This window comes from Pelophylax lessonae (assembly GCF_965119305.1).
Source record: "Pelophylax lessonae genome assembly, chromosome: 7".
NCBI lineage: Eukaryota > Metazoa > Chordata > Amphibia > Anura > Ranidae > Pelophylax > Pelophylax lessonae.
Window position 1 is genome coordinate 301,285,261 of NC_138774.1, and position 16,406 is coordinate 301,301,666.

The window sequence follows — 16,406 nt, forward strand, 5'->3', positions numbered from 1 at the left end:
AATATGCCCCCCCCCATGTACATCGGAAATTACCATCACTGCTCTACAAACTTACCAAAAAATATGTATTAAAAAAAAAGAAAAATTTAATTTCTTCAATTTAGGCCAATATGTATTCTGCACCATATATAATATTATCTGTAATATTCTGCACCATATATAATATTCTCTGTAATATTCTGCTCCATATATAATATTATCTGTAATATTCTGCACCATATATAATATTCTCTGTAATATTCTGCTCCATATATAATATTATCTGTAATATTCTGCACCATATATAATATTATCTGTAATATTCTGCTCCATATATAATATTATCTGTAATATTCTGCTACATATATAATATTCTCTGTAATATTCTGCTACATATATAATATTATCTGTAATATTCTGCTCCATATATAATATTATCTGTAATATTCTGCTACATATATAATATTCTCTGTAATATTCTGCTCCATATATAATATTATCTGTAATATTCTGCACCATATATAATATTATCTGTAATATTCTGCTCCATATATAATATTATCTGTAATATTCTGCTCCATCTATAATATTATCTGTAATATTCTGCTCCATCTATAATATTATCTGTAATATTCTGCTACATATATAATATTCTCTGTAATATTCTGCTCCATCTATAATATTATCTGTAATATTCTGCTCCATCTATAATATTATCTGTAATATTCTGCTCCATCTATAATATTATCTGTAATATTCTGCTACATATATAATATTATCTGTAATATTCTGCACCATATATAATATTCTCTGTAATATTCTGCACCATATATAATATTATCTGTAATATTCTGCTCCATATATAATATTCTCTGTAATATTCTGCTCCATATATAATATTCTCTGTAATATTCTGCTCCATATATAATATTCTCTGTAATATTCTGCTCCATATATAATATTCTCTGTAATATTCTGCTCCATATATAATATTCTCTGTAATATTCTGCACCATATATAATATTCTCTGTAATATTCTGCACAATATATAATATTCTCTGTAATATTCTGCACCATATATAATATTCTCTGTAATATTCTGCTCCATATATAATATTATCTGTAATATTCTGCACCATATATAATATTATCTGTAATATTCTGCTCCATATATAATATTATCTGTAATATTCTGCTACATATATAATATTCTCTGTAATATTCTGCTACATATATAATATTATCTGTAATATTCTGCTCCATATATAATATTATCTGTAATATTCTGCTACATATATAATATTCTCTGTAATATTCTGCTCCATATATAATATTATCTGTAATATTCTGCACCATATATAATATTATCTGTAATATTCTGCTCCATATATAATATTATCTGTAATATTCTGCTCCATCTATAATATTATCTGTAATATTCTGCTCCATCTATAATATTATCTGTAATATTCTGCTCCATCTATAATATTATCTGTAATATTCTGCTACATATATAATATTCTCTGTAATATTCTGCTCCATCTATAATATTATCTGTAATATTCTGCTCCATCTATAATATTATCTGTAATATTCTGCACCATATATAATATTCTCTGTAATATTCTGCACCATATATAATATTATCTGTAATATTCTGCTCCATATATAATATTCTCTGTAATATTCTGCACCATATATAATATTCTCTGTAATATTCTGCACAATATATAATATTCTCTGTAATATTCTGCTACATATATATTATTACAGAACTGACCTAGTTCTGATTGGACGGCACTCTCACTTCCGGAGAAATGTGCTATCACCCTTGATTGGACGGCTCTCTCACCTCTGGAGAAATGTGCTATCACCCCTGATTGGACGGCACTCTCACCTCTGGAGAAATGTGCTATCACCCCTGATTGGACGGCACTCTCACCTCTGGAGAAATGTGCTATCACCCCTGATTGGACAGCTCTCTCACCTCTGGAGAAATGTGCTATCACCCCTGATTGGACGGCACTCTCACCTCTGGAGAAATGTGCTATCACCCCTGATTGGACGGCTCTCTCACCTCTGGAGAAATGTGCTATCACCCCTGATTGGACGGCACTCTCACCTCTGGAGAAATGTGCTATCACCTCTGATTGGACGGCACTCTCACCTCTGGAGAAATGTGCTATCACCCCTGATTGGATGGTGCTCTCACCTCTGGAGAAATGTGCTATCACCCCTGATTGGACGGCTCTCTCACCTCTGGAGAAATGTGCTATCACCCCTGATTGGACGGCTCTCTCACCTCTGGAGAAATGTGCTATCACCTCTGATTGGACGGCACTCTCACCTCTGGAGAAATGTGCTATCACCCCTGATTGGATGGTGCTCTCACCTCCGGAGAAATGCGCTATCACCCCTGATTGGACGGCTCTCTCACCTCTGGAGAAATGTGCTATCACCCCTGATTGGATGGTGCTCTCACCTCTGGAGAAATGTGCTATCATCCCTGATTGGATGGTGCTCTCACCTCTGGAGAAATGTGCTATCACCCCTGATTGGACGGCACTCTCACCTCTGGAGAAATGTGCTATCACCCCTGATTGGATGGTGCTCTCACCTCTGGAGAAATGTGCTATCACCCCTGATTGGACGGCACTCTCACCTCTGGAGAAATGTGCTATCACCCCTGATTGGATGGTGCTCTCACCTCTGGAGAAATGTGCTATCACCCCTGATTGGACGGCACTCTCACCTCTGGAGAAATGTGCTATCACCCCTGATTGGACGGCACTCTCACCTCTGGAGAAATGTGCTATCACCCCTGATTGGATGGTGCTCTCACCTCTGGAGAAATGTGCTATCACCCCTGATTGGACGGCTCTCTCACCTCTGGAGAAATGTGCTATCACCCCTGATTGGACGGCACTCTCACCTCTGGAGAAATGTGCTATCACCCCTGATTGGATGGTGCTCTCACCTCTGGAGAAATGTGCTATCACCCCTGATTGGACGGCTCTCTCACCTCTGGAGAAATGTGCTATCACCCCTGATTGGACGGCTCTCTCACCTCTGGAGAAATGTGCTATCACCTCTGATTGGACGGCACTCTCACCTCTGGAGAAATGTGCTATCACCCCTGATTGGATGGTGCTCTCACCTCCGGAGAAATGCGCTATCACCCCTGATTGGACGGCACTCTCACCTCTGGAGAAATGTGCTATCACCCCTGATTGGACGGCACTCTCACCTCTGGAGAAATGTGCTATCACCCCTGATTGGATGGTGCTCTCACCTCTGGAGAAATGTGCTATCACCCCTGATTGGACGGCTCTCTCACCTCTGGAGAAATGTGCTATCACCCCTGATTGGACGGCTCTCTCACCTCTGGAGAAATGTGCTATCACCCCTGATTGGACGGCACTCTCACCTCTGGAGAAATGTGCTATCACCCCTGATTGGACGGCTCTCTCACCTCTGGAGAAATGTGCCATCACCCCTGATTGGACGGCACTCTCACCTTTGGGGAAATGCGCTATCACCCCTGATTGGACGGTGCTCTCACCTCTGGAGAAATGTGCTATCACCCCTGATTGGACGGCTCTCTCACCTGTCAGTCCGGACTGTTTGACCTTGTGTGAGGTGATGCAGCAGATGGAACAGAAGAGTCCGGTGCGCCCGTTCTTATCCACATTGGAGAGCATTTCAAAGTTCTTACAAAGTGTTTTGCAGTACATACAGGGGTAAACCTTCGTATTTTTCTGCAAGAGACGGAGAACAAAGCATTTATTATAGAGGGTGAGACCCCCTGTCAGGTTTTTATTTACTGTTGGATGGAGTGGAGAGGAAATGAACCCCCGATCACTGCCTATTACTGTCACATCCCCCCCCCCCCCCTCCGATCCCTCCATAAAGAGTACCTGTCACTCCTATTACTGTCACATCCCCCCCGATCCCTCCATAAAGAGTACCTGTCACTGCTATTACTGTCACATTCCTCCCCGATCCCTCCATAAAGAGTACCTGTCACTCCTATTACTGTCACATTCCCCCCGATCCCTCCATAAAGAGTACCTGTCACTCCTATTACTGTCACATTCCTCCCCGATCCCTCCATAAAGAGTACCTGTCACTCCTATTACTGTCACATTCCTCCCCGATCCCTCCATAAAGAGTACCTGTCACTGCTATTACTGTCACATTCCCCCCGATCCCTCCATAAAGAGTACCTGTCACTGCTATTACTGTCACATTCCCCCCGATCCCTCCATAAAGAGTACCTGTCACTGCCTATTACTGTCACATTCCTCCCGATCCCTCCATAAAGAGTACCTGTCACTCCTATTACTGTCACATTCCCCCCGATCCCTCCATAAAGAGTACCTGTCACTGCTATTACTGTCACATTCCCCCCGATCCCTCCATAAAGAGTACCTGTCACTCCCTATTACTGTCACATTCCCCCCGATCCCTCCATAAAGAGAACCTGTCACTGCCTATTACTGTCACATTCCCCCCGATCCCTCCATAAAGAGTACCTGTCACTCCTATTACTGTCACATTCCCCCGATCCCTCCATAAAGAGTACCTGTCACTCCTATTACTGTCACATTCCCCCCGATCCCTTCATAAAGAGTACCTGTCACTGCCTATTACTGTCACATTCCTCCCCGATCCCTCCATAAAGAGTACCTGTCACTGCCTATTACTGTCACATTCCCCCGATCCCTCCATAAAGAGTACCTGTCACTCCTATTACTGTCACATTCCCCCCGATCCCTCCATAAAGAGTACCTGTCACTCCTATTACTGTCACATTCCCCCCGATCCCTCCATAAAGAGAACCTGTCACTGCCTATTACTGTCACATTCCTCCCCGATCCCTCCATAAAGAGTACCTGTCACTGCCTATTACTGTCACATTCCTCCTGATCCCTCCATAAAGAGTACCTGTCACTCCTATTACTGTCACATTCCCCCCGATCCCTCCATAAAGAGTACCTGTCACTCCTATTACTGTCACATTCCCCCCGATCCCTCCATAAAGAGTACCTGTCACTCCTATTACTGTCACATTCCCCCCGATCCCTCCATAAAGAGTACCTGTCACTCCTATTACTGTCACATTCCCCCCGATCCCTCCATAAAGAGTACCTGTCACTGCTATTACTGTCACATTCCCCCCGATCCCTCCATAAAGAGTACCTGTCACTGCTATTACTGTCACATTCCCCCCGATCCCTCCATAAAGAGTACCTGTCACTGCTATTACTGTCACATTCCCCCCGATCCCTCCATAAAGAGTACCTGTCACTGCTATTACTGTCACATTCCCCCCGATCTCTCCATAAAGAGTACCTGTCACTCCTATTACTGTCACATTCCCCCCGATCCCTCCATAAAGAGTACCTGTCACTGCCTATTACTGTCACATTCCCCCCGATCCCTCCATAAAGAGTACCTGTCACTCCTATTACTGTCACATCCCCCCCCCGATCCCTCCATAAAGAGTACCTGTCACTCCTATTACTGTCACATTCCTCCCCGATCCCTCCATAAAGAGTACCTGTCACTGCCTATTACTGTCACATTCCTCCCCGATCCCTCCATAAAGAGTACCTGTCACTCCTATTACTGTCACATTCCTCCCCGATCCCTCCATAAAGAGTACCTGTCACTGCCTATTACTGTCACATTCCCCCCCGATCCCTCCATAAAGAGTACCTGTCACTGCCTATTACTGTCACATTCCTCCCCGATCCCTCCATAAAGAGTACCTGTCACTCCTATTACTGTCACATTCCCCCCCGATCCCTCCATAAAGAGTACCTGTCACTGCTATTACTGTCACATTCCCCCCCCCCCGATCCCTCCATAAAGAGTACCTGTCACTGCTATTACTGTCACATTCCTCCCCGATCCCTCCATAAAGAGTACCTGTCACTCCTATTACTGTCACATTCCCCCTGATCCCTCCATAAAGAGTACCTGTCACTCCTATTACTGTCACATTCCCCCCGATCCCTCCATAAAGAGTACCTGTCACTCCTATTACTGTCACATTCCTCCTGATCCCTCCATAAAGAGTACCTGTCACTCCTATTACTGTCACATTCCCCCCGATCCCTCCATAAAGAGTACCTGTCACTCCTATTACTGTCACATTCCCCCCCGATCCCTCCATAAAGAGTACCTGTCACTGCTATTACTGTCACATTCCCCCCGATCCCTCCATAAAGAGTACCTGTCACTGCTATTACTGTCACATTCCTCCTGATCCCTCCATAAAGAGTACCTGTCACTCCTATTACTGTCACATTCCCCGATCCCTCCATAAAGAGTACCTGTCACTGCCTATTACTGTCACATTCCCCCCGATCCCTCCATAAAGAGTACCTGTCACTCCTATTACTGTCACATTCCCCCCGATCCCTCCATAAAGAGTACCTGTCACTGCCTATTACTGTCACATTCCCCCGATCCCCCCATAAAGAGTACCTGTCACTCCTATTACTGTCACATTCCCCCCGATCCCTCCATAAAGAGTACCTGTCACTGCTATTACTGTCACATTCCCCCCGATCCCTCCATAAAGAGTACCTGTCACTCCTATTACTGTCACATTCCCCCGATCCCTCCATAAAGAGTACCTGTCACTGCTATTACTGTCACATTCCCCCCGATCCCTCCATAAAGAGTACCTGTCACTGCTATTACTGTCACATTCCCCCCAATCCCTCCATAAAGAGTACCTGTCACTGCTATTACTGTCACATTCCCCCCGATCCCTCCATAAAGAGTACCTGTCACTCCTATTACTGTCACATTCCCCCCGATCCCTCCATAAAGAGTACCTGTCACTGCTATTACTGTCACATTCCCCCCGATCCCTCCATAAAGAGTACCTGTCACTCCTATTACTGTCACATTCCCCCCGATCCCTCCATAAAGAGTACCTGTCACTGCTATTACTGTCACATTCCCCCCGATCCCTCCATAAAGAGTACCTGTCACTCCCTATTACTGTCACATTCCCCCCGATCCCTCCATAAAGAGTACCTGTCACTCCTATTACTGTCACATTCCCCCCGATCCCCCCATAAAGAGTACCTGTCACTCCTATTACTGTCACATTCCCCCCAATCCCTCCATAAAGAGTACCTGTCACTCCTATTACTGTCACATTCCCCCCAATCCCTCCATAAAGAGTACCTGTCACTGCCTATTACTGTCACATTCCTCCTGATCCCTCCATAAAGAGTACCTGTCACTCCTATTACTGTCACATTCCCCCCGATCCCTCCATAAAGAGTACCTGTCACTGCTATTACTGTCACATTCCCCCCGATCCCTCCATAAAGAGTACCTGTCACTGCTATTACTGTCACATTCCCCCCGATCCCTCCATAAAGAGTACCTGTCACTGCTATTACTGTCACATTCCCCCCGATCCCTCCATAAAGAGTACCTGTCACTGCTATTACTGTCACATTCCTCCCGATCCCTCCATAAAGAGTACCTGTCACTGCTATTACTGTCACATTCCCCCCGATCCCTCCATAAAGAGTACCTGTCACTGCCTATTACTGTCACATTCCTCCCCGATCCCTCCATAAAGAGTACCTGTCACTGCTATTACTGTCACATTCCCCCCGATCCCTCCATAAAGAGTACCTGTCACTGCTATTACTGTCACATTCCCCCCGATCCCTCCATAAAGAGTACCTGTCACTGCTATTACTGTCACATTCCCCCCGATCCCTCCATAAAGAGTACCTGTCACTCCTATTACTGTCACATTCCCCCCAATCCCTCCATAAAGAGTACCTGTCACTCCTATTACTGTCACATTCCTCCCGATCCCTCCATAAAGAGTACCTGTCACTCCTATTACTGTCACATTCCCCCCGATCCCTCCATAAAGAGTACCTGTCACTGCCTATTACTGTCACATTCCCCCCGATCCCTCCATAAAGAGTACCTGTCACTGCTATTACTGTCACATTCCCCCCGATCCCTCCATAAAGAGTACCTGTCACTCCTATTACTGTCACATTCCTCCTGATCCCTCCATAAAGAGTACCTGTCACTGCCTATTACTGTCACATTCCCCCCGATCCCTCCATAAAGAGTACCTGTCACTGCTATTACTGTCACATTCCCCCCGATCCCTCCATAAAGAGTACCTGTCACTGCTATTACTGTCACATTCCCCCCGATCCCTCCATAAAGAGTACCTGTCACTGCTATTACTGTCACATTCCCCCCGATCCCTCCATAAAGAGTACCTGTCACTCCTATTACTGTCACATTCCTCCCGATCCCTCCATAAAGAGTACCTGTCACTCCTATTACTGTCACATTCCCCCCGATCCCTCCATAAAGAGTACCTGTCACTGCCTATTACTGTCACATTCCCCCCGATCCCTCCATAAAGAGTACCTGTCACTGCTATTACTGTCACATTCCCCCCGATCCCTCCATAAAGAGTACCTGTCACTCCTATTACTGTCACATTCCTCCCGATCCCTCCATAAAGAGTACCTGTCACTGCTATTACTGTCACATTCCCCCCGATCCCTCCATAAAGAGTACCTGTCACTCCTATTACTGTCACATCCCCCCCCCCCGATCCCTCCATAAAGAGTACCTGTCACTGCCTATTACTGTCACATTCCCCCCGATCCCTCCATAAAGAGTACCTGTCACTGCCTATTACTGTCACATTCCCCCCGATCCCTCCATAAAGAGTACCTGTCACTGCTATTACTGTCACATTCCCCCCGATCCCCCCATAAAGAGTACCTGTCACTCCTATTACTGTCACATTCCCCCCGATCCCTCCATAAAGAGTACCTGTCACTGCCTATTACTGTCACATTCCCCCCCCGATCCCCCCATAAAGAGTACCTGTCACTGCCTATTACTGTCACATTCCCCCCGATCCCTCCATAAAGAGTACCTGTCACTGCTATTACTGTCACATTCCCCCCGATCCCTCCATAAAGAGTACCTGTCACTCCTATTACTGTCACATTCCTCCTGATCCCTCCATAAAGAGTACCTGTCACTGCCTATTACTGTCACATTCCCCCTGATCCCTCCATAAAGAGTACCTGTCACTGCCTATTACTGTCACATTCCTCCCGATCCCTCCATAAAGAGTACCTGTCACTGCTATTACTGTCACATTCCCCCCGATCCCCCCATAAAGAGTACCTGTCACTGCCTATTACTGTCACATTCCCCCCGATCCCTCCATAAAGAGTACCTGTCACTCCTATTACTGTCACATTCCCCCCGATCCCTCCATAAAGAGTACCTGTCACTGCCTATTACTGTCACATTCCCCCCCCGATCCCCCCATAAAGAGTACCTGTCACTGCCTATTACTGTCACATTCCCCCCGATCCCTCCATAAAGAGTACCTGTCACTGCTATTACTGTCACATTCCCCCCGATCCCTCCATAAAGAGTACCTGTCACACCTATTACTGTCACATTCCTCCTGATCCCTCCATAAAGAGTACCTGTCACTCCTATTACTGTCACATTCCTCCCGATCCCTCCATAAAGAGTACCTGTCACTGCTATTACTGTCACATTCCCCCTGATCCCTCCATAAAGAGTACCTGTCACTCCTATTACTGTCACATTCCTCCTGATCCCTCCATAAAGAGTACCTGTCACTCCTATTACTGTCACATTCCTCCCGATCCCTCCATAAAGAGTACCTGTCACTGCCTATTACTGTCACATTCCTCCTGATCCCTCCATAAAGAGTACCTGTCACTGCTATTACTGTCACATTCCCCCCGATCCCTCCATAAAGAGTACCTGTCACTCCTATTACTGTCACATTCCTCCTGATCCCTCCATAAAGAGTACCTGTCACTCCTATTACTGTCACATTCCTCCCGATCCCTCCATAAAGAGTACCTGTCACTGCCTATTACTGTCACATTCCCCCTGATCCCTCCATAAAGAGTACCTGTCACTCCTATTACTGTCACATTCCTCCCGATCCCTCCATAAAGAGTACCTGTCACTGCTATTACTGTCACATTCCCCCCGATCCCCCCATAAAGAGTACCTGTCACTGCCTATTACTGTCACATTCCCCCCCGATCCCTCCATAAAGAGTACCTGTCACTCCTATTACTGTCACATTCCCCCCGATCCCTCCATAAAGAGTACCTGTCACTGCCTATTACTGTCACATTCCCCCCGATCCCTCCATAAAGAGTACCTGTCACTGCTATTACTGTCACATTCCCCCCGATCCCTCCATAAAGAGTACCTGTCACTGCTATTACTGTCACATTCCTTCTCACAGCAATAAATGTGATCAAATTTTTTTTTTGTAAACCTGTGCTAAAATGAAAACATTTTTTAAAATAGGTAAAATAAATAATATTTGAAAGTTTATTGACTGCAGTTTGTCGCTATTCCGCAGGTGTGCGCAATTTTAAACCATAACATGTTCGGTATCCCAATTACTCGGCGTGACATCTTTCACAATATGCAAGAAAATTGGGCTAACTTTACGCTTTAGTTTTTTTAAATGCAATGAAATTTATTTTTTCCAAAAAAACAGTGTTTGAAAGATGGCTGCTCAAATACCGCGTGACAAAAAAATATTGCAACCACCGCCAATTTATTCTCCAGTGTCTTTCCTAATATATATATATATATATATATATATAATGTTTGGGGGTTCTAAGTAATTTTCTAGCAAAAAATACTGATTTAAACTTGTAAACAACAAATGTCAGAAATGGGCGTGGCCAGAAATGTGCATGGTCCTGAAGAGGTTAAAGTGGAGTTCCGGCCTCAAATACCTTTTTTAACTAAAAATCCCCCTATTATACTAATCCATCGCCCTTCACAGAACCGCTATTCTCATACTTACAGGGTGTACAGGATTGGATTTTAGTCAAAATCTTACTTTTAAAAACACTGTCTGGGCGCGGCCATCTTGGATGTGGGCATCTGAAGCCACTGCTGTGTCCTTCCTGATGACAAACAGCTCCCAGGATGCAATGCAAAGGAGGAAGTGATGTCGGTGGCCATGGCCAAAGAGGGGGGAGGAGGAGGAAGTACCATCAAAAATGCCCTGAAAATAAGGCAAGGGACCCCCGAAAAAAATAGAAAATGCCCAATTGTTGATCAGCATAGCGAGTGCTCCAGGAATCACTAAAGTTGAAAAATAGGCCGGAACTCCGCTTTAAGTTGCATCAAAATGGGACCAAAGTAGTGCAGGGACGACCTTTGAAGTCGCAGAGATATGAATGGAAATCATGGGACTTGCAGTACCAAGTCGCCCACGTGTGAGAGGGGCCTAATGGCAGACCTAGGAGAAGAGCCGGGAGACCGGCACCATAGAATGCGGATTTCTCACCTTCTTGTAGTTGTTTAGGCAGGCGGCGTTACAGAAGCGTTTCTGCTGCCCCTCATGGAAGAGGTACTCCAGGGGCAATCCTTTGTTATAGATGTAAATACCACAGTTGTCACAGCAGTTGGTTTTTAGGCCTTTTGTAGCTCGGAATTTAGTGAAGCACGTGTCACTGCACAGCCGGTGAACCACACTGCCATTGCTGACCTCATGCTGGATCTGAGGAGGGAAAACAAATCACATTACAATACAAGATGCAGCGACCCGATATATGAGACATCGATCAATACAAATTGTCTTCTGCCAATCCAACGGGAGCTGAAAGAAAAATAGGAGCTGCCACATGGAAACACCCAGCAATACCAGAACCCTGAGAAACCTGCCTTCTCTCTGCACTTCCCGTGCCTGGGCACTCCCTAAAGACACACACTTCCCGTGCCTGGGCACTCCCTAAAGCCGCACACTTCCCATGCCTGGGCACTCCCTAAAGCCGCACACTTCCCGTGCCTGGGCACTCCCTAAAGCCGCACACTTCCCATGCCTGGGCACTCCCTAAAGATGCACACTTCCCGTGCCTGGGCACTCCCTAAAGCCGCACACTTCCCATGCCTGGGCACTCCCTAAAGATGCACACTTCCCGTGCCTGGGCACTCCCTAAAGCCGCACACTTCCCATGCCTGGGCACTCCCTAAAGCCGCACACTTCCCATGCCTGGGCACTCCCTAAAGATGCACACTTCCCGTGCCTGGGCACTCCCTAAAGCCGCACACTTCCCATGCCTGGGCACTCCCTAAAGATGCACACTTCCCGTGCCTGGGCACTCCCTAAAGCCGCACACTTCCCGTGCCTGGGCACTCCCTAAAGCCGCACACTTCCCGTGCCTGGGCACTCCCTAAAGCCGCACACTTCCCATGCCTGGGCACTCCCTAAAGCCGCACACTTCCCATGCCTGGGCACTCCCTAAAGCCGCACACTTCCCGTGCCTGGGCACTCCCTAAAGACACACACTTCCCATGCCTGGGCACTCCCTAAAGATGCACACTTCCCATGCCTGGGCACTCCCTAAAGCCGCACACTTCCCGTGCCTGGGCACTCCCTAAAGCCGCACACTTCCCATGCCTGGGCACTCCCTAAAGATGCACACTTCCCGTGCCTGGGCACTCCCTAAAGCCGCACACTTCCCGTGCCTGGGCACTCCCTAAAGCCACACACTTCCCGTGCCTGGGCACTCCCTAAAGCCACACACTTCCCGTGCCTGGGCACTCCCTAAAGCCGCACACTTGCCGTGCCTGGGCACTCCCTAAAGCCGCACACTTGCCATGCCTGGGCACTCCCTAAAGCCGCACACTTGCCATGCCTGGGCACTCCCTAAAGCCGCACACTTGCCATGCCTGTGCACTCCCTAAAGACGCACACTTGCCATTCCTGTGCACTCCCTAAAGCCGCACACTTCCCGTGCCTGGGCACTCCCTAAAGCCGCACACTTCCCATGCCTGGGCACTCCCTAAAGCCGCACACTTCCCATGCCTGGGCACTCCCTAAAGCCGCACACTTCCCGTGCCTGGGCACTCCCTAAAGACACACACTTCCCATGCCTGGGCACTCCCTAAAGATGCACACTTCCCATGCCTGGGCACTCCCTAAAGCCGCACACTTCCCGTGCCTGGGCACTCCCTAAAGCCGCACACTTCCCATGCCTGGGCACTCCCTAAAGATGCACACTTCCCGTGCCTGGGCACTCCCTAAAGCCGCACACTTCCCGTGCCTGGGCACTCCCTAAAGCCACACACTTCCCGTGCCTGGGCACTCCCTAAAGCCACACACTTCCCGTGCCTGGGCACTCCCTAAAGCCGCACACTTGCCGTGCCTGGGCACTCCCTAAAGCCGCACACTTGCCATGCCTGGGCACTCCCTAAAGCCGCACACTTGCCATGCCTGGGCACTCCCTAAAGCCGCACACTTGCCATGCCTGTGCACTCCCTAAAGACGCACACTTGCCATTCCTGTGCACTCCCTAAAGATGCACACTTCCCGTACCTGGGCACTCCCTAAAGCCGCACACTTCCCGTGCCTGGGCACTCCCTAAAGCCGCACACTTCCCGTGCCTGTGCACTCCCTAAAGCCGCACACTTCCCATGCCTGGGCACTCCCTAAAGCCGCACACTTCCCGTGCCTGGGCACTCCCTAAAGCCGCACACTTCCCGTGCCTGTGCACTCCCTAAAGCCGCACACTTCCCATGCCTGGGCACTCCCTAAAGCCGCACACTTCCCGTGCCTGGGCACTCCCTAAAGCCGCACACTTCCCGTACCTGGGCACTCCCTAAAGCCGCACACTTCCCATGCCTGGGCACTCCCTAAAGCCGCACACTTCCCATGCCTGGACACTCCCTAAAGCCACACACTTCCCATGCCTGGGCACTCCCTAAAGCCGCACACTTCCCGTGCCTGGGCACTCCCTAAAGCCGCACACTTCCCGTGCCTGGGCACTCCCTAAAGCCGCACACTTCCCGTGCCTGGGCACTCCCTAAAGCCGCACACTTCCCGTACCTGGGCACTCCCTAAAGCCGCACACTTCCCATGCCTGGGCACTCCCTAAAGCCGCACACTTCCCGTGCCTGGGCACTCCCTAAAGCCACACCTTCCCATGCCTGGGCACTCCCTAAAGCCACACACTTCCCATGCCTGGGCACTCCCTAAAGCCGCACACTTCCCGTGCCTGGGCACTCCCTAAAGCCGCACACTTCCCATGCCTGTGCACTCCCTAAAGACGCACACTTCCCATGCCTGGGCACTCCCTAAAGCCGCACACTTCCCGTGCCTGGGCACTCCCTAAAGCCGCACACTTCCCATGCATGGGCACTCCCTAAAGCCACACACTTCCCGTGCCTGGGCACTCCCTAAAGACGCACACTTCCTGTGCCCCCCCTAAAGTGCACTTTTTGTGCCTAGGCACTCCTTAACGCAGTACACTTCCTGTGTAACGCCGTGCCTAGCCAGTGTTTGTGTGTACTGTGCGGGAGGTGCTTTTACTAAGGAAAGGTATGGATCCATGTTAATGCTTTACAGGAACACAAGATCCATGCCTTCCCTACTGACAGAACAGGGATCTGCCTTGCTTACATTGAACGCCATTCTAGCTCTCTGCCTAATGATCGGCGGGTGCCGGCGGACATCAAATGCGCGGCACCCACAGATCAGCTTCCACTGGGTCTAATCACAGTGGGAGCGGTTTGACAGTGGCATACATGCACGCTCCAGACCCTAAATTGTCGATCACGTACCTAGTACATTATCTGGCGCAGCAGTGCCACCTTGCTGCAAAGCGGTTAAAATGGGTTTAAAAGATAAAAATGCACTCACATCGGGAAACGGTTAAGTACACATCCTCCAATCCTGGCTGCAGACCTCGGCAGGGTAACGGCTGGGGGTAGAAAGGAAGCGTCTGGAAGCGTGCCACAGATCTTACTCACCGGGAGGGCGCTGTTGAGGAGACCCGAGCGGAGACGGAGAGCGCCCTCGGAGGTTTGGCGTGAAGCACACCGCTAACGGCAATACTGGTGACCAGGCCTCCGTCATTTTTGGGCATTCCACAATACAGGGGCCATTTCAATAACCTGCACCCACCTTCTCATCATAATAATGTTGAAGGTTCCCCAAATCCCGACCACAAAACCAGGACAACACGCTGCCCAGCGACCTCCTGAACTTTACATGAAACCCAAATCATTTCCCCAAACACTGGAAAGCAGCCAATCAGACCAGTGAATGCCCACCACCACACACTGATCACAGATCTGCCGCTGTCACCCATCATAGCCGCGGTGTCCGCCATCATAGCCGCGGTGTCCGCCATCATAGCCGCGGTGTCACCCATCATAGCCGCGGTGTCACCCATCATAGCCGCGGTGTCACACGTCTGAATGACCCCCCAACACTAAAGGTACGTTCCAAAGAAACAATCAGTGATGCGCACTGTCCTCACCTCTCCGCTCTTGTGACAGATGCTACATTTGATGATATCGGGGACATCCGAGGAGCTTTGGGTGCTCTGGGAGGTCTGAGAAGTTTGGGAGGTCTGGGAAGTCTGGGAGGTCTGGGTACTTGATCGTGGTTGGGCCTCGAAGAGGGAGAGGCAGGCATTGGAGCAGAATTCCTGGAAGGATCCCGCAGGACCAGTCTGGGCCACCACAGACTCTTTGGAGTTACGAATGTCCCTGAAAAGATCACATCATGATTATTATCACACAAGAACAGTTACAGTACAATATCAGAGGGTTAGGAGGACCCTGATCCTGAGAGCTTACACTCTAATAGGGAGGGGCAAGCAATACAAAAAGGGAACAAGTGTGAGGGATGAATTGATGGAGAAGGTAAAAGCTCAGTTAGGTGGAGGAATAGTCTTCCCTGAAGAGAATCACCTAAAGGTGGACAGAGTAGGAGATAGAGAGATTGGAGTAGGGAATTCAAAGGATGGGAGAGGCTCTGGAGAAGTCCTGGAGGTGGGCATGGAAGGAGGTAAAGAGGGAGTCGGAGAGCAGGAGGTCTTGGGAGAACGGTTTGAGTGATATTATGGGATTAGGTTGGTTACATAGCTTAGGGCAGCGTTGTGGAAGGCTTTCTATGTTGTGTTCTGAATTATATTAGTTGGTCAAACGGAGCGAATGGCAAAGAAAGGGGGGGGGAGGACACTGAATGGAGGACAGTGGAGGGATTGGCAGAGAGGGGTGGAGGACACTGAATGGAGGCCAGTGGAGGGATTGGTAGAGAGGGGTGGAAGACACTGAATGGAGGCCAGTGTAGGGATTGATAGAGAGGGGTGGAGGACACAGAATGGAGGGCAGTGTAGGGATTGATAGAGAGGGGTGGAGGACACTGAATGGAGGACAGTGGAGGGATTGGTAGAGAGGGGTGGAGGACACTGAATGGAGGGCAGTGTAGGGATTGATAGAGAGGGGTGGAGGACACTGAATGAAGGACAGTGGAGGGATTGGCAGAGAGGGGTGGAGGACACAGAATGGAGGGCAGTGTAGGGATT

General features: G+C 48.4%; 1 protein-coding gene across 1 annotated transcript in view; it reads right to left on the reverse strand.

Annotated features, from left to right (window-relative positions):
• Positions 1–16,406, reverse strand: part of ZMYM3 (zinc finger MYM-type containing 3) — a 106,410-nt gene that overhangs the window by 76,470 nt on the left and 13,534 nt on the right. Inside the window, exons 5-7 of the mRNA XM_082263468.1 lie at positions 15,354–15,585; positions 11,378–11,590; positions 3,587–3,737 (exon numbers count right to left, since the gene is read on the reverse strand). Coding sequence (XP_082119594.1) covers positions 3,587–3,737; positions 11,378–11,590; positions 15,354–15,585 — 596 coding nt within the window. The remainder of the gene's footprint in view (positions 1–3,586; positions 3,738–11,377; positions 11,591–15,353; positions 15,586–16,406) is intronic.